At 50.9% G+C, this 19,104-nt stretch overlaps 1 protein-coding gene across 5 annotated transcripts in view; it reads right to left on the reverse strand.

Annotated features, from left to right (window-relative positions):
- The window catches only part of USP43 (ubiquitin specific peptidase 43), a 51,537-nt gene that overhangs the window by 3,022 nt on the left and 29,411 nt on the right, over window positions 1-19,104 (reverse strand). For 4 of the 5 annotated variants that reach the window (XM_047707612.1, XM_047707608.1, XM_047707611.1 and 1 more), the window contains exons 9-14: window positions 15,799-15,902; window positions 13,273-13,350; window positions 12,593-12,719; window positions 12,098-12,446; window positions 10,220-10,378; window positions 8,928-9,092 (exon numbers count right to left, since the gene is read on the reverse strand). In XM_047707612.1, coding sequence (XP_047563568.1) covers window positions 8,928-9,092; window positions 10,220-10,378; window positions 12,098-12,446; window positions 12,593-12,719; window positions 13,273-13,350; window positions 15,799-15,902 — 982 coding nt within the window. The remainder of the gene's footprint in view (window positions 1-8,927; window positions 9,093-10,219; window positions 10,379-12,097; window positions 12,447-12,592; window positions 12,720-13,272; window positions 13,351-15,798; window positions 15,903-19,104) is intronic. The other variant, XM_047707609.1, reaches the window with a different exon arrangement.

Consider the following 19,104-nt stretch of genomic DNA (forward strand, 5'->3'; position numbering starts at 1 on the left):
GTCATTGGTCACTGTACCATTATACTGCCTTGATGTCTAAGACGCCTGTCATTGTGGAGGGGGAAAAAAAAAACTCCACCCGCATGAACCACAGGGTGCAGGGACAGTCACGTGCATTTCAACAAAGACCTGACGTCCAACCGCACAGCCTTTGGCCCACAGCCGACACACTCACCGGTGAGCAAGAGAGCAGCCCTACCCCTCCTCCATACAACACCCCTGTTGTCAGCACAGCCAACTGGGATGAAGTCGAGGCAGAGGGACCCAGGGTTCTTAGGGGACGGGCGATACCTCAGGGCATGCCGGCTGGGGACACACCACCACCTAGGCTCCCGGGGAAGAGGTGATGGGAAGGCAGAGCCCAGTGGCCACTGGTGCCCAGAGGGGTATGACAGCATCTGAGGTTCCTGGGGAATTTTACCTGGCCTGGGCCATTCTGGTGGCTTTTAATAATTTTTTTTTCACATGGTATTATTTTCTTTAAAGCATTTCCTCAGATCGGTCAGCAAGAGACATAATGTCGCCCAAAATAGCTTACAGCCTTTAATTTTGATAGACCCTGTTGCTCCCCCATTAAGTTCCCATCCTGGGGTCTGAGACATCCATGTTTTTAGCCCACAACCCTGGGAAGGGTAGAAAGGGAAGCTTTTATTCAGAGGACAAAGCTGTGACTTTCAGCTTTTCAGGACAAGAGGACACAGCCGGCAGCCTGGCAGGTGGCTTGGCAGTGCGGCCCCTCTCCCTGGATGAAAGGCTGGGGGACCAGCCCATGTCACCCCTGCAGCTCCCTTGCATGGGGACTGCAGATGCCCACGTGAGCCCTTCCTCCTCTTTCTCCAGACGGCAGCAGGGGAGGCGAGGTGGGCATGGTGTACAGACGGAAGGGACAAGAAAGAGCCCATGCTGATGCTTACTGTTCACAGAGTTCTCCCTTCTGGGGGAGGGGAGGCTGCTCCTCCTGCTCGTCCCTGGGGGGACCTCCTGGAGGCCAGGAGCTGGAGGCAGAGGTGGCGTTCAGAGATGCCCAAGTAAGGGTTCTTCCCCACCCTGGAATTGTGGCCTTGTTCATGCTTGGTCGGCTTGAGAACCAGGAGGGCCTAGAGCCTTAAGCCACACGGAAGACCTAAGTAGTTAAGTCCTTCCTGAAGGTTATAGAAGCCCCAGGGCCTGCTTGATGGGCTTCCCAGGTCCCACGAGGTCTCCTCACACAGATGGCCACTGGGCAACTGGAGGGCACAGCCCCCGCCTGCAGCCCCACCTGCACCGTGCCTCTGGGAATGACAGATGCTGCCCTAAGAAATGCCCTAACTGTTCCCATGTGACTCTGCAACCTTGGCTAATGAAATCAGGCATCAGTCTGACCTCCTGGTGCGTGCTGTGAGCAATGGCAGGCTCCCCCCAGCCATCCTTAGTCCCCCTACAACAGGACCAGCCTCCAGGTCCTGTTGTCTGGTCTCAGTCTGTGCAAGGGTTTCCACTGTGCCTCTTAGAGCCACCCCCTGACGCAGTCAAGGGACACGTAATGAGAACCTGCTGGGTGCCAGGGGCTATTTCCAGTGCTGGGAATACAGCTGTGGGAAAAAAAGCCCAAAGTGCCTGTCCCCAAGGGGGTTTGCCAGAAAGCAACAATGTTTGCTATCGTGGAATGTAGTGCTGAGAGCTATGACAAAGAATGAGGGGGTGTAGTGTGGTCAGCGACAGAGGAGTGAGGAGAGACCTGAGGGAAAGGGAGAAGGAAGCCGTGTGGAGACTGGGGGAAAATAGCATGCCGGCAGCGGGAACAGCAAGTGCAAAGGCCCTGTGGCACTAGTAAGCTTGGTGGGTCAGGGAAGCAGCAAACAGACCACCAAGGCTGTAACCAAGGGAGAAGAGGCTCTCCACTAAGGATTTTCATCTTCTGCCCCCATCTGTATTTGGAGACATCTTCATCTCTGGTTGCAGAGGCAACCTGGGGCAAGCCTGACCCCCTGACTGTCCTCTGGTCCCCTAGAGGGTGAGGACAAGATACATGGCTGAGCCTCCTCCATCTCTGTGACTAGGCCAGTAGGATGAGGCTGGCAAGGGGGAAAGGGCTGCCTTGGGAGCCAAGGCCACAGCCCCTTCCATCACTCCCAAGAATGAGGGAGCCCCAGTGGGCAGAAACAAACAAACAAAAAAACAACACATGGAAGGAGGTCTGGGAGTCGGAGAATAAGAATCAACAGAACCGGGACACCTGGGTGGCTCAGTTGGTTGGGCAGCCTGCCTTTTGGCTCAAGTCATGATCCCAAGGTCCTGGGATGGAGTCCCACATCAGGCTCCTTGCTCGGCAGGGAGCCTGCTTCTCCTTCTGCCTACTGCTCCCCCTACTTGTGCACTACCCCCCCCCAACAAATAAATAAATAGATAGATAGATAGATAGATAGATAGATAGATAGATAGAAAGAATCAACGGAACCGTGAGAACCATCAGAACAGGGCCCCAAAGAAACAGAGCCACTGGAAGAACAGAGAAAAAGAGCTCTCGGGGAGATTCATGTATAGGACAAGAGAGGGCTGAAAAAAGGTCGTCTAGGTTTTAAGATGCAGTAAATGCACTGAAGGCACACAGGGTCACTGCTGAGACTCAAATCAGTGGCTGAAAAGATAAAGAGAAAGCAGCATCTCACACCTTAGACCAAATGACACAGAAAAATCAGAGGGAAAAGCTAGATCAGAAAATGGATCTGGGGGGCCCACCAGGCAAATACCAGGAATTTGTAAAGTCAGATGATAATTAAACAAAAGAACAGTTCCCCTAAAGAAAAGCTGTGTCTGCGGATGGTCAGGCTCTGGGGGTTGTAGGTTGTACATGAATAAAAACACAGACCTAGCCACATACAGGAGCAATTTCCAAATTCCAAGGTCAAAGACAGACTCGCAAATGCTTTCAGCGAGAAAGAACAAATGATTCTCAGGAAGGAAAGAAAAAAAAAAAAGGCTTCTCACTTGCAACCCTGACATCTACAGACACTGGAGAGGAAGAATTCAAATCCAATGAGTCTTCCAACTAGCCAAGGGGCCACCCAGGCTCCAGACCAAGGAAATACCCGTTCCTCTGCAGAGGGAGAGGGCGTGTCACCCACCCTTGGAAAGGACTCTGACCTAACACTGAAGATTCAGAACCCAGACTTCAAGACGCAGGAGGACAGAAAGAAGACAGACGGGGTGCTCCGCAGAGCCTGCCGCAAATGTACCACGTACCCCCGTCGGGTCTCAGGATGGGGCTACAAAGTAATGTTTGCATGTGTGGGATCTGGAAAGGCTCAGCGCTCACAGCCTGAAACCGAGGGCTGGACCATCCCTGAGAATCTAACAGGGGAGGGAGTAAAGTGGAGGAGGGGGGGCTCCTAAAACAGACCAGAGGGAACTCTTAAAAGCATTTCAAAGTGCTCATTTTGGGGCGCCTGGGTGGCTCAGTGGGTTAAGCCTCTGCCTTCGGCTCAGGTCATGGTCTCAGGGTCCATCGGGCTCTCTGCTCAGCAGGGAGCCTGCTTCCTTCTCTCTCTCTGCCTGCCTCTTTGCTTGCTTGTAATCTCTGTCAAGTAAATAAATAAAATCTTTAAAAAAAAAAAAAAGAAAAGAAGAAGGGACAATGAGTTAGATGGAAAAGCAGGGTAGAACTTCCAGACGAAGGAAAAAAAAGGAACAAAGAGCAACATGATCAACTCAGCAAAAATAAGGAAAAAAGAAAAAAGAAACAGTAATAAGAAAAAAATATTTTAATGAAACAAAATCAAGTTTATTTTGTTACTTTAAATTCTATGAATGAACACAGGGCACCTGGGTGGCTCAGCCAATTAAGCATCTGCCTTCAGCTCAGGTCATGATCCCAAGGTCCTGGGACTGAGTCCAACGTCAAGATCTCGGCTCAGTGGGGAGCCTGCTTCCCCACTCCCTCTGCCTGCCACTCCCCGTTTGTGCATGCTCTCTCTCTGGCAAATAAATAAAATCTTTAAAAAATATGTATGAGGGGCGCCTGGGTGGCTCAGTGGGTTAAGCCGCTGCCTTCGGCTCAGGTCATGATCTCAGGGTCCTGGGATCGAGTTCTGCATCGGGCTCTCTGCTCAGCAGGGAGCCTGCTTCCCTCTCTCTCTCTCTCTCTCTCTCTCTGCCTACTTGTGATCTCTCTCTGTCAAATAAATAAATAAAATCTTAAAAAAAAATAAAAATAAAAAATAAAAAAATAAAAAATATGTATGAATGGACTGAATGCTCCCCTTTAAGACAGGCTCTCAATTTCTGACATTAAAAGTATAACAATAAAAATAATAAAACTGCAACATTGTTTACTGGAAACCACTTAAAGTTAACTCCAAAGGAAAAATTCCTAAAGCAAAGGATAATAGCAAAATGATACCAGACAAATGCAAATAAAAAGAAAGAAGGAGGGCGCCTGGGTGGCTCAGTGGGTTAAGCCGCTGCCTTCGGCTCAGGCCATGATCTCAGGGTCCTGGGATTGAGGCCCGCATCGGGCTCTCTGCTCAGCGGGGAGCCTGCTTCCCTCTCTCTCTCTCTCTGCCTGCCTCTCTGTCTACTTGTGATCTCTCTCTGTCAAATAAATAAATAAAATCTTAAAAAAAAAAAAAGAAAGAAGGAAAGGGTAGAACAACTAATCTTGAACAAGATAGAATTTTCTTTTTTAGATTTTATGTATTTAATTTGAGAGCGAGAGCACAAGCAGAGGGAGGGACACAAGGGAAGGAGAGAGAGGCTCTCAAGGAGGCTCTCCATGGAGCCCAGAGCTGGACAAGGGACTCAATCCCATGACCCTCAGATCCTGACCTGAGCGGAAATCAAGAGTCGGACCCTCAACCGACTGAGCCACCCAGGCGCCCCTTGACAGAGTAGAACTTAAGATGAAAAGCATCAAGCTAGATAAAGAGCCACATTATAATGAAAACAGGCAGTTTATAAAGACCTAACAGTCATCAGCTTACAAACACCTGTTAACAAAGCAGAGAAAATATAAAGCAGAAATTATTCAAGTCTCTAGATACCTGATTAAAAACACGGCCACATAGGAAGGTTGCAATAGTTAGACTTCCTTCCTAGCCAGGGAGTCCCTGATAAAGTCAATTTAAAGACAAGGTGAAGTGAATCCCAAAATCAATGCACCTCAGTTAGCAGTTACGACACAAAGCTCATATCCCTCCAAAGGACACAACAGATATTATTTCATGCGTACACAAAAGAGAGACAAAATAATGAATGTGTACTTAACCTGGTCATAAATGAGGGAATGCTTTTTGAAAACCACATTCTTGGGATCACAATCCATAAAATTAGAAAGAATTAAAGGGAGATATCACCTCCCCCCAAATCATAAATGCTTGAAACTCCCAGATAACCTTCAAAATGGAAATAAAACCCAGAAATAACACAGTCTGGACCGGTAAAGCACTGATAAAATGAAAAACAGTCTCCAAGGCCCAATAAAAACCACAGGGATAATTTATCATCAGAAGCACGTCTGCTGGAAGGATGAAGTCCCAGGGCCCCTTTCTGCATCGGGGCGGGGTTGGGGGTCGGGGGACTTCTGCGAAGGGCCCCAGCCGCTGTTTTTCACAGGGTCTTGCTTTTTTTAAATAAAATTTGCAAAAATAAGGTGTTTTCACATCCTCCTTTTTTTTTTCAAAAGATTTTATTTATTTTATTTATTAGACAGAGAGAGATCACAAGTAGGCAGAGAGGCAGGCAGAGAAAGAGGGGGAAAGCAGGCTCCCCACTGAGCAGAGAACCAGATGCAGGGCTTGATCCCAGGACCCTGAAGCTTAACCCACTGAGCCACCCAGGTGCCCCATCACATCCTCCTTCCTGAAGAGCTTCTCCCTACACCGGTCCCCAGTGACAGAAGTTACAGTCCCCACAAAACTTGGGTCCATCGCTGTCGGTTAAAATGCACTTAGGGTGCCTGGGTGGCTCAGTCGGTGAAGCGTCTGCCTTTGGCTCAGGTCATGATCCCAGAGTCCTGGGATCAAGTTCCGTGTTGGGCTACCCAGCTTGGCAGGGAGCCTGCTTCTCCCCCTCCCTCTGCCATTCCCCCTCGCTTGTGCTCTCTGGCATGCTCTCTGTCAAATAAATAAATAAAATCTTAGAAAAATAAATAAATGGATTAAAATGCCTTTCGAAATCTAACAGTATAGCTACTGGAAAGACAGAACTCCCCAGCTGTCCGTGTTCCTCTCCAGACAACCTGAGTATTCCTTTTGACGGTGACAAAATTTTCCCCCAAACCCATGGGGACAGGGCACGGGACCAACCGCCACCGAAACCTGTATGCTGGAGTCAGATCCTGCCCAGGCCAGAAAATAAGAAAACGAGGCTGGATTCGACCGTCTCAACAGGTTCCAAAATCCCATCACCATTTCAGTCAAACCTCAAGAGGGAACACTCCCTTTGGAAGCCAGGCTATCGCCGAGGCCACGTGAATAAACTTGGTTTTGCAATTTACACCAGGCAGCCGTGGAGCGGGGTGTGGGAGGGTGGGGGGGGGCATGGAGGGATGTCTATATGCAGCCCTAAGCCCTATTCCAAGGAGGCAAGCCGGTGACTGGTGACTTCCGAGGCTCAGCTTTCTCATGTCACCCTCCTGGAGATGCGGGTGACGACCTGAGATACCCTAGCCCTGTCTCTCTGGGGGGGGGGGGGGCGGTTCTCGAATGCTGGGCCTGACCGCTGTCTGAGCACCAGGCTGAGAAGCTGGGCCATCTCGCAAGCTGGCCTCCTGGGGGGGGGGGGGGTGCGCAGGTGTGAAATGGCTTTGTGCCTGGGAGGAGTGAGAAGTGGCCCGAGGCCCCACGGCACTGGACAGAACCGGACGATCTATGAGCTCACCCAAGGCTCACACTGATGGGGATGGGCAAGCTTGGAAAAGAAGGCCTTTCTTGTTTGCCAGATGCGACCCTAAATGTCCATCATGAGAGGGGAAGTGGAGTGCTCAGACAGGGTGAATCCGAACATACTGCATTAAACATTTTGCTTCCACAGAAATGCATTCTAAGGAAACTGGACAAACGTCATTGGCACGTAGGGGCGCTCCTATCCATGTTCTGCCTACTCGTCTACCAACATGCCAAACCCTGAGAAACACCGAACCAAGCCCGAACCAGAAACGACCCCAAAAAGCAACCACAACAGAATGTGTAAATTAACCATAAACGCCTCTCACAAGGTAGGAGATTTTGATGCTGGAAGTGGACTCACCCACTGTGTTGCAGATGCCGGGAAGGACGGCAGCCCACTTCCCACACAGAGGACCACTCCTATGTGCTCCCTGGCAAACCTGCAGGGATTTCTGGACAGTCACCAAACAACTGAAAAATCTCTCCGTCTGTAACTCGAGGTGCTTCCCTTGATGATCAAGCTGAACTTTCCAGGGCAGCCCCAGGTCCATTTCAGAACCCACGGAGAGGAGGCGGTGGGTCTCCCCATCCCCACCCATCATGCTTGCTTTCTTCCCAAATCCCTGCTTTTGGCTTTTGACCAGAATGAACACTCAACAGATGATGTCTGTCTGTTACTCACTCGCTCGTGGACACTTAAACTTTTGTGCGGAGAACTTTCTGTGTCCCAGTTGGTTGAGGGTTGATTTTGTTTTGTTCTGTTTCGGACCCCATGGAACGAAGTGGAAGAAACATTGCTACACGCAGCATACACGAATCTCACAGATCGCTGAGCAAAGGAAGCCTAACGGGAAAGAGTACGGACAGCAGGGATCCACTGAGGCCAAGTTCCCACAGGGGGCAAAAGGAATCTATGGTGTTAGAAGTCAGAATGGTAGCCCCTTCCGGAAAGGAGGGAGACAGTGATGCTGGAGAGAGATAACCAGGGGGTGGGGGAGGCCCCGGACCTTTTATGTCTTCACCAGACGATAGGTACGTGAGCGTGTATGTGTTATAATTCATCTGATAGACGTGTGTGATGAATGCACTTTTCCATATATATGTCAAACTTCCTTAAAACATAACCTTATTTTAGCAATGAATTCTGGAGCCAATGGGAAACATGGAAACTGTAAGTAACAGAGCACGTTGCTGCTTTCCTTTCCGAGGGAAGGACCGCACAGGCTGCACGACAGACACACGCACTCAGGCACGCGGGTGCACGCATGCTCGCATTTTTCCAGAAAGACTCTGCTTCTGTAGGTACCCCTGGCTCTCCAACGCCGGATGTGGTGGCAGCTGCAGGGCGTGGCATCAGGCTCTCCTCTTTTCTGTCCTCCCAGTTTCCCTGGGCTTTTGATGCCATCCACGTGCTGAGGGGTCTCAACTATTTACAGCCTCCCCTGGTTACCATCCCGACTTGGAAGTCCTACAGGGGTCTTGAAATGACAATGTCGAAATTTCCCTCCAAAATGGACCTCACCCTCTCCCGTCTCACAACCTGCAGTGCCGGCCACCTGGCTAGATGCTCAGCCAAGAGTCCTTTCTGACTCCCTTCCTTCCCTAATGCCCCAGAGCAGCAAACCCCATTAGCTCTAGCTTCCCATACACCCAGAATCTGACCGCCCTCTACCCAGCATGCCAGTGCCGATGCCACTATCTAGCCGGGACAACTGCGGTCAGCCCTCCACCTGGCCTCCCACCTTTGCCCCCATCCCTGTGATGGGGACATCTCACCCCACCCCACCCCCGCCTAGAAAACTTGTCCCTCCGATGATCTACCTCTTCCCCCGGTCCCTGCTTCTCATCATGCCATTAATGCATTTACACATCGCCGTCCCCATTAGACAGAAGGCCGCAGGGAGCCAAGAGGGAACGTACCTGTGGCTGGAGGGCAGTGGACAGGGAAGAGGGAGGCTGAGGGCTGGTTTCAGAAGAGAGATGGGCAGTCTTTACACCCAAGCCACTTAGTCCCAGAAATGGAAAATAAAAAGCAGCCAATCTGGCTGACATGAGAGGACATACCCTTTTCCTGATCAGAGAGGCTGGTGGTGAATTTGGGAGTGTCAGGCTCCTGGGGCCGGGAGGGGCCAGGGCTGGAGCTCCAGGAAAGCAGGCTTCCCCGGGCGCTGCTGTGGTTGCTCTCCAGCCGAAGGAGCCAGTGATCAGAGAAGGTAGAGCTAGTGGAGCCTGTGGGGTAAACACAGGGAGGAGGCTGGACCCGGCCCCATCAGGTCGTGGTCCCGGAGAAGGACCCCCCCGCCCCAAACCTGAGCCCTGGGACTGCAGAATCAGAGCAGCAGGAGGACCAGAGGAGAGCCCCCATGACAGCTCTGCCGTGCGACCAAGATGAAAATGTAGGGAAAGGCATTCCAGCACAGAGATTAGGGCGTGGCTGGGTCCTGAAATGCTGTTCCTCCCCTTACTTTCATCACCAACTCTGGCTGTCTAAACAGGCTACGTTTTTCATTCATTCTGTCTCCTGCAAAAGGCAGCACGCTTCCTTGGATTCAGACCTCTGGGGGCATCTGTGGTTTAATTCAGCCTTCTGGTGATTATTAGGAGGAAAATATGAGTATTTTAAAAAAAAAGCTCTCTCGTTCCAAAGATAAGGATAGGACTGCGAGTGAGATGAATAACCTAAGGAGATCAACTCTGACCTCTTTTTTTCCCCTCCAGACTGCCAAGTTTGAGGCTGTCTGGTGAACATGTCACTGGGTATGGTGAAGGCGCTATGTTTGTTACCGAGGCCCCGAGTCCCTCACCACCACCCTGCCCTTCCTAACAGGATGAACACAAGTGTGTGTACAAGTGTAATTAAAGTCTGGCTCGAGGGGTGCCCGGGGGGCTCCGTTGGCACAGCGTCCATCTCTGGGTTTCAGCTCAGGTCACGCTCTCAGGATCATGAGCTGGGGCCCGTGTGGGGCTCTGCGCTCAGTGCTTGGTACTTGGTGCTTGGGTCTGCTTGGTACTCCCTCCTGCCCCTCCCACTTGTGCTCTGGGTCTCTGGCTCGAAAAACAAAGAATAAATCTAAGAAAAAAAAAATTAAAGTCTGGCCCAAGGACAGACAGGAAAACTGAAACCCCCAAACCGCCGAAAGTAACCTGCTACCTGGTATTGTTCCTTTCCCCTTCTCGGGTTTCACCGTGTCCATCTCACAGACTTATGAACGGGACACTGGCCCATCATGCCCAAATCTCCGTGCTGCAGGAGGAGCTCCCCATGCCAGATCCCATGCATCCCCCTGTCCTGGTCCCTGTCATTCGGCCGAGTACCCTCCTAGCTCCCCTCTCTTTCCTGAACTGTGAACACCTACCTCTCAGGGAGCTGCTGGCTGACCAGAGAGGGATGCTGTTCCGTTTCTGATAGAACAGGATGTAAGCCCCTCGGCTGTTGACCTCGTCCTCTGGGAGTGGTTCCACCGTGCTGTCGTCGTAACTGTACCACTGGCCATCCAGAGAGTTCCGGCAATAGGCTGCAAAGGTCCAAACCCCAAGTGCCAATTACTGGCATCCCCCGACCCCACAAACAAAAAAACAAAACAAAACAAAACCAAAAACAAACCAAACCAAACCAGAAAGGCATTTCAGACAAGCAGAGCTGAAAAATGGACATGTTTGTAACTGAATGAGAAAAATTGGTCCGTTTTTGGCCAGAAATAAATTTTGTGGAGTCAGAAAGTCCATCTGTCACACTCCCTGATGCTGACTGAGACAAGCGTGCCATGACTTGAAGCTGAATCCTTATGTTGTAGCCCTCGCTAAGGCAGAATCTCCAACAATAGGGAGCCCTAAATTATGGAGCCAGACAATAATGTCAATGTTTACACGGGTCCTCGAGGAGTTTTGAAATGCATTATCTGTGTCAGTATGCAAAAAAAACCAAACTCATTTGGAACTATGGTACGCCTCCTGCCTAAGACCCCCCCCACAAAAAAAAACCATTTAGGAAAAAGCCCATCAATAGGATTCTCGCCACTTCCTAAACAATTACGACAAAATATTCTCCTTTCCCTCCACGTCTCAGTGAATGAGCCAGAACCCACAAAAGCGGAGTCAGCCCACTTTTCTGTAATGAGCCACAAGCAAACAGCTCAGGCTTTACAGGTCACATATGCCCTGGACGGTCCCTGACAGATTCTCCTTTTGTTGTTGTTTATATCACCTTTTAAAATGTAAAAACCTTTTTAAACTCATGGGCTATACAGAAACAGGTGCTGGACTGGATCTGGCCCATGGGCCACAGCTGGTTGAACCCTGTGCTACTCCAAACCAGGCACCTAGGGGCTCACCTTTGCCCTTCCCTTCCCTTCCCCCACCCCCAGTCCAAAAGCCAGTCTCACTGATCCTACTTGCAAAATGCATCTTAAATACCCTGACTGTCCCCTCCTGAGTCCCAGTCAACACCATCTCTCACCGGAGCCCTAGCAACTGGGATTCCAACTCCCATCCTTAATCCCTTCTACTTGGTTTCCATCGAGGACAGCTACACAAACTAGATAGTGTCTTCAGGCCTCTGCCTAAAGCCTCTTACTGGCTTCCCAATACCCTTTGAAAAAAAAACCCAAACTCTCACCCATGGCCTACATGTGGCATCTACTTCTCTAGCCTCATCTGTGTCCCTCAGCCCTGGGTCACTAGACTTCAGCCACAACAGGCTTGCATCATTTCTTAAACACATCTAACTCCGCCCCAGGGCCTTTGCATATACTATTAGTGCTTCCCATCATGGTCCTCCTCCCCTTATCCGCCCCGCTAGTTCCTTGAGCTCTGGGCCTGTAGGTGCCCTCCTCAGAGAGGCCTTATCTCCATCACAGACACGGTCAAACACCCTCTGTAATGCCAGGCAGGCAAAGAGCCAAAGCGACAAACGTCTTTTCACTGGGTCTGCAGTTAGACTGCAGTGCCATGAGGGCAGCACTCCTGTCACTCATCATGGAAGCTCCAGTGCCACTCACAGAGTCTGCACTGAAGGGGAACTTGCGTGTGTACCCCCAACCCCCCAACCCCACCTCCCCCACCCCCCATCCCCCGTTCTCTGGCAGGTGCCTGGCATGCAACCAGGGGTCAGCGTGAGCCCAAGACACGCAGGAGCTCGGCATTCCAGGAGACCTCTTCCCAGGGGGCAGCTGCAAGCTCGGGCCCCGGTCACGATGCGTGACCATGGTGGCCACGAGCCGAGAGGCAAGGCTCACCTGTGTAATGCCCACCTTGCAGACTGCCGTGGTGGTTGCAGACGGCGTACAGGTCGTACAGGAAGTCCAGTGGGTAGCCGGCAGGCAGGCCAGCCGGCTGCTTCCAGGGGGGCCAGGGGCCCGTCCCAGGCGGGGGGCCGGCACCTCTCTGCGCCACGTGCGGAGCCATGTTGAGGCCGGAGAGCGGAAACTGGACCAGCGTGGACAGCTTGTTCCTCCTCTCACCTACTTGACAGAACCTCTTGAGGTGGATGATGAGGATGTCGGGCAGGGTCCACAGGCTCAGCTTCACCATGCCCTGCTGCAGCGCCTGGCAGTGCGGGCACTTCCACGCGTCGTCCTGGGCGAGCTGGAAAAGAAGCCACAGGGACCGTGAGCGCCCCCTTCCGGTCCGTGAGCACCCCCTTCCGGCCTGCGGGAGCCCCCTTCCGGTCCACGAGCGCCCCCTTCCGGGCCCACGGAGCCGTGGCCCACCCACAGTCCCAGCCGCGCAACCTGCTCTTCCTTGGTGTAGAACTGGAAACACTCGTCCAGGGTGCAGCTGTGTTGCTGGTGGGCCTGCTGCTGCCGCCACACGCTGTCCGCGTCCTGGACCCGCTCCTCCTGGAGGCTCCCGAACAGGCTGAGAGCAGCGAGGATCGCCGCATCAGGGGGAGGACCCTCGCAGGCAAAGATGGCTCTCCCCGCCATCTCCCGGAGGGACCCCGCAGGGGGGATAGTCATGAACACCTGCTGGGCTGACCCGTGTGCTTTTTCCAGAATACGGCCACGTGCACTCGGGGGGCGACAGGCACGGCCACGCTGAGAGGGCCTGAGAGCGCAGACTTGCACCAGGCAGCCTGGGTTCGAATCCCACCCCGAGCTGTGGGACACTGAGCAACCGCGTACCCGCTCTGTGCCTCTGTTCGCGCATCTAGGAACTGTGCATTACGGCGGGGCCGACATCACACACGTGTTCGCTACTGCCACCGCCACTCAGCACGGTCATGATCGCAGCCACTATCAGTGTTTCCCTATAGACGCTGGTCATGAGGGTCTTCCAGAGGCTGGGACTGCACAGCATCAATGCCTTCGGGCATGTCCGGGGAGGCCGGGCATGGCCAGATTCATCTGTGGCCGCAGGGCCCGTGATTTGTCCACCTCCCCGACCATGGGCGCCCCATTCTTGCACTCACCGCTCCTTGGTACAGCTGTCCCACTCCACTGCCAGCTTGACATGGGGAGGGCCTCCCGGCCTCCTGAGGTGCAGAGCCCTGAGGGGAGAACAAGGAGCCCGTCAGAAAGCTCGGGACATCTTTCCCCAAGCTGGGCCTCCAAGCCCAGGACAGATGTCCCAAACTCAAGTGACCAATCGGAGTGTGAACCAGGACCGGGGCGCACACACGCGTGACCACAAGGGCCGTGGCCTGGGGGAGGCCTTCCCTGAGCGTGGCCCACCTTCCACGGCTTCTCAAACTACCTGTGGCCAAAGACCCGTTGGTTGGTCTGTTTCTAAACCATTACAGACGGATCCTTGGGTAGAATACAACAAAAATAATGGGGGTACAAAATAAAAGTTCAATTGAAAAAATTATCATAGAGAATGTAAAATGATTATACATTCGTCATATTTTCAATGGCCCTGACCTATTGCCTTAACCCACCTAAGTGTTTCCTCTCCAGTTCGGTCATGGGCCGGGGACAATCAGCGGACAGGCAGGCATCAGTCTGTGGAATTTACTTTGAAGCCAGAGTGCTGCAAGGGGGGGCCCTCTCTCAGAGCCCCCACAAACCCCTGTGCTCCCTTTTCCCATCAGATCCAAGCAGGATGAGCCAACACTTCTCCAGCTTCCCTAACTCTGTAAAGTGGGTCCTGAGCAAAGAGGGTGTGGACAGCACACAGGACACAGAACCTTCGGGCTTATGCCCTACCTGCAGGTAGGTTTTTACAAAGGGAGGGGTCCTTCCTCACATTCCTCACAGAATCCTCCCATTCGGATTCTGACGCCCGTTCCAATGTGTGCCTTCTGTCGACACCATCAAGCAACCAACTCAATTCCAGCATCATCTACCCGAAGTCAGCATCAGACCCCACAGGTGAAGGGCTCCGTCCTACAGCAGGACTGCCCCCTCCCAGTGTAGACACCACCCACAAGTCCGGGTTGTCATCTGGGTATTCTGACATGTTGGCTGCAGCTGGGAGTTTCCAGGGCCCCCTCCTCGGGTTTGATGAATTTGCCAGAGCAGGTCACAGACCTCAGAGGAACATTTCACTTACTAGATCGCCAGCTCATTATGAAAGGCTGTAACTCAGGAATCAGGTACAGCCGATGAAGACAGGCAGACGGCGACGTGTGTGGGAGGGCTGCAGGGTTTCGATGCCGTCTCTGGGCCCACCACCGGACCTCCCAGCCCCTCTGTGTGCTCACCCACCTGGAAGCTCCCCAAACCGGCCCTTCTGGGTGTTTAGAGAGGCTTCCTCACATCAGCACACTTGATTAATCATTGGCCGCTAGAAGTGAATTCGGTCTCTAGCCCCTCCCCCTCCCGAGGCCTCTGGGTGGGAAGGAGAGCTCCAACCTTCAATCACAGGGTTGGTTCCCCTGGTAACCTGGCCCCATCCTTAGGTTCAAAAATGATCTCATCATTAGTGTAAACTTGGGTGTGGTCGAAAGGGGCTTGTGAGCAAGAATAAGACACCTTTATCACTGATCGCGGAAAGCATTCCAAGGGTCTTACGAGCTCTCCACGACAAAACCAAAGACATATTTCTTATGATATATCATATTATCATACCTATATTAAGACATATTTCTTATGATATATCATATTATCATACCTGTATTAACCAATGACATATTTCTTATGATATATCATATTATCATACCTGTATGATACATGTATCATACCACTCAGTTCAGCTGGCCCAGCCAGAAAGTCAGAGATGTTTACTGGCAACTTTGTGTCAGTGGGGAAAATGACCAGAAGTACTAGACAGTTTACAGAGAAAAACCGGCCCCAGCTACTCTACAGCCTGTGTGCATCCCCCGACAGAGCCAAGACGGGTGGAAAGCCGTGGCAGTGGGGGGTGGGGGCGGGGGGGGGCACTGGCGTTACCCCGCAATCACAGACATAGTGTTCTACAGCTTGAGCCAAAGACTCCGCGGCAGAATTCTTCCCGACCCTAGATGGGACATTCTGGTTGAATTTGGCAGCATGAGCTCACGGAAGGAATTTGGGTCTCTCTTCCAGACTGAAATGGGTTCACATTCAGGCTGGGCCGTTAGCTATGTAAGTCGGAGCAAGTTAGGGACACCCAGGAGGCTCTGTGGGTTAAGCGTCTGCCTTCAGCTCAGGTCATGATCTCGGGGTCCTGGGACTGAGTCCCGCATGGGACCCCCTGCTCAGTGGGGAGCCTGTTTCCCCCTCTCCTTCTGGCCCATCCATCTGCTTGTGCTCTCTCTAATAAATGAATAAAAATCTTTTTAAAAAAAAGTATGAGCAGATTAACTGATCTCTGAGAACCTCAGTGTCCCCTCATCTTCAAGGTGGCCATCGCAGCATCTCTGTAGACTTAAGAGTTGAGAGCACAGAATGTGTCCAAGGATCTAACAACCGGGAGGCAAGGAACCAGGAGCAGATGCGATAATCAATGTACGGATACAGAACTTCTAAGGACCCCGGTCAAATACAAGGACACCTGTTGTCTTAACCCCCCTTACCTGTCCACTGCCCAGTGACAGAGGGGATGGCTGTCCTGCGGGGATAAGTAGCCGCAGCCCAGAGAAAGCCCCACAACCCGGACGGAGAACAGAGATCCCGGGTTCTGAGGAGACATCAAACAGAGCAAGTAAGTCAGCATCGCATGGACTGCACTGACACTCTCAAGGGCAAAATAAATTACCCAAAGACCGTCACCCTTTTTGCTGATAGCCTATTTTGAGTATTCCCTTAAAAATTAGTATTCAGGGGGGGTGGGAGGTTGGGGGCACCAGGTGGTGGGTATTGTAGAGGGCACAGATTGCATGGAGCACTGGGTGTGGTGTAAAAATAATGAATACTGTTATGCTGAAAAAATAAAAAAAATTAGAAAAAAAAATTAGTATTCAGTGGGGCACCTGGGTGGCTCAGTCATGAAGCGTCTGCCTTTGGCTCAGATCATGATCCCAGCATCCTGGGATCGAGCCCCTTATAGGGTTCCCTGCTCGGCGGGAAGCCTGCTTTCCCTCTCCCATTCCCTCTTGCTTGTGTTCCCTCTCTCGCTGTGTCTCTCTCTTTGTCAAATAAATTAATAAAATCTTTTTAAAAATTAGTATTCAAAACCTACAGATATAAAGGTCCTTTTTAAAATTTTTATTATAATTTTTAAAAAAGATGTGCACCGTAGGGGTGCCTGGGTGTCTCAGTCGGTTAAGCGTCTGACTCTTGATTTCGGCTCAGGTTGTGATCTCAGCGTCACGGGATCGAGCCCTGCTTTGGGTTTCGCATTCAGCGTGGAGCCTGCTTGAGATTCTCTCTCTTCCTCCCTCGGCCCCTCCCCGCCTTAAGAAAAAAAAAAAAAGATACACACTGTACCTTGTAACACTTGTAACATAGCAATCTAACACTGTTTAACATATTAAATTTTCCCAAACGAGGAACAGTGTTTTTAAATCCTGATGTTTAATTGGAGATGCTGGCACAGTCAAAGGAAAAAATCACTCCGTTCAGTAACGATCCTTTACCTGACTTAAAGAGGATTATCCTCATCACCCAATGGCCAAAACAAGGCAAGGATCTAAAAGCAAGCTAGTGTCTATTTTACACCCCAAATGCTTAAGGAGTATTTATATACTTCAAAATAAGCCACATAACGAAATACTGCCTATGTTTTCAAAGATGCATGTTTTTAAAAATATTCTAACGTTTTTGAAGTTGAAGGGAACCTTAAGTGGCGTTACTGACAAGAGTCAAAATGTGGAAACCACCCACGTGTCCACTGACAGGTAGATAAACACAATGGGGTCTACACACACAATGAATATTATACAGCCTTAAAAAGGAAGGAAATTCAGACACATGTCCCAGCGTGTGCTGACCTCGGAAATACCATGCACCAGACACAGAAGGACAAACACCGTATGATTCTGCTTCATGAGATACCGAGACCAGGCAAATTCCTAGGGACAGAAAGTGGGATCGGGGTGACCAGAGGCTAAGGGCTGGGGGACAGGGAGTTGTTAAATGGGCATAGAGTTTTGGTAGAAATGCTGAAAATTTGGGGTAAAGATACAGTGATGGTTTTACAACATCGTGACTGTAACTAACACACACTTACCAATGGCTAAAATCAATGTGTATATTTTACCACCATTAAAAATAATTGATGGAATCTTTAAGTAAACACAGTCCTTTTTTTTTTTTAAGATTTATTTATTTATTTGAGAGAGAAAGCTTGCGAATGCATGGCGGGGAGGGACAGAAGGAGAGGGAGAAAAAAATCCCAAACAGACTCCCACGTGGGGCTCAATCTCACAACCCTGAGATCACAGACCTGAGCCAAAACCAAGAGTTGGACGCTTAGCCTGCTATGCCACCCAGGTGCCTCGCAAATACATTCTTAAAATGGTCATTGATGAGCTTAGCTTTAATCAGAAAAACAATGAAATTTCCTTCCAAATTCTGACAGTGATCAAAGGTAGACACATCAGTACTTACAAAGCACTGGTGAGCTATAGGTTGAATTCAGATAGGGGAGGAGGGGAGAGAGAGGGTACTGGAATTCCAGGAAAGACCGACAGTGCGTGGGCATGACCCAACACACCCTCAGACAACCGTGACCTCCTCCTCATGGCAGCTCCCATGTGCGAGGAGCAAGGGGACACTGGTAAGGTCCATACCCGACTAGACCATAACCTCATTCCAGTTGACCTACAGCCTCAACAAAGGCAAAGGCAATGGCGGGAAGCAAGCTGTCTCCAGAGGCTTTGATTCATGGGTGGCCCCAGAAGGGTGTACTTCCTAAGGAGACTGTTTCTTAAATCTAGGCATGGTGAGGTTTGGCCATGGGAGTGGGGGTGCTCTTTTTCCTAATTGAGCCTTGCTGTTTGGAGCAACATGACCCACACAATCAAGGCACGAAACCGCATGGAGATGCCTTCTCTCTGTCTGCACACAAAGCAAGTTTACAGAGTGACAACAGAAAATGTCTTGACAGTGATAAACCCCTGCTTTTCAGGATTCAAAACAAATTCAACGTGTCCAGCAAACTGGTCATTTTTGGAAGACATTCTCCTGTCTTCCATCCCTAGCTAGGAAAATTCATTTTAGAACTTTCACTCCTTTTCCTCTCTCGAGCTCCAGGTTGAGAATTCTGAATGCATTCAATGATGACCACACCTAGCCAGGATCTTCTAAGGTACGAAAGCCTTATGGGTGAAGTGCGTGGGCTATTCTAGGAACCCCACCACCATTTAGAACACCCTTCTCCCAGTAGAAAATCAGGCCCATCCCCACACTGACCAAAGAGTCTGCAGAAAGGCACCCATACTCCATGGGAGGTGGCCTCTGTTATTCTCCTGGCCCCACGGATTGCCTGACGGGTTTCTGCAAACCCCAGAGAGGTGCAGAGGCAGATGTACGTTGTGACAAGGCGGAGCACAGGGAAGGCCAAGTTCACATAACAGTGGTTTCATCCACTTGCAAAGATCAGGAGGACAAGGTTTGCAGAGGCCTGGAGCTATTATTAGAAGATATTCTGACCTATTTAGAGGGAAGTTAGAGGCTCTAATTTGGGCACCACGGCAAAAAAATCCTTCAGAGATACAGGTTGGTACAAACGTAGAGAAGGTCTTTGACAAAATGTTATTTGTCGTACCTCCTGAATCAAATGTATGGTCTTCCACCAGCAGGAAGGAGCATGAATTATGAAGAAATCACCTCTGAGAAGTTCTCACATTGAGAAGCTAAATTCTGAGGCTCCTGACCTGTCCCCCCCCCAAATGTCAACATCTTCTGAACCACAGGAATGGTTTCTGATACCCTAGGGA

Source organism: Lutra lutra, chromosome 16, assembly GCF_902655055.1.
Source record: "Lutra lutra chromosome 16, mLutLut1.2, whole genome shotgun sequence".
NCBI lineage: Eukaryota > Metazoa > Chordata > Mammalia > Carnivora > Mustelidae > Lutra > Lutra lutra.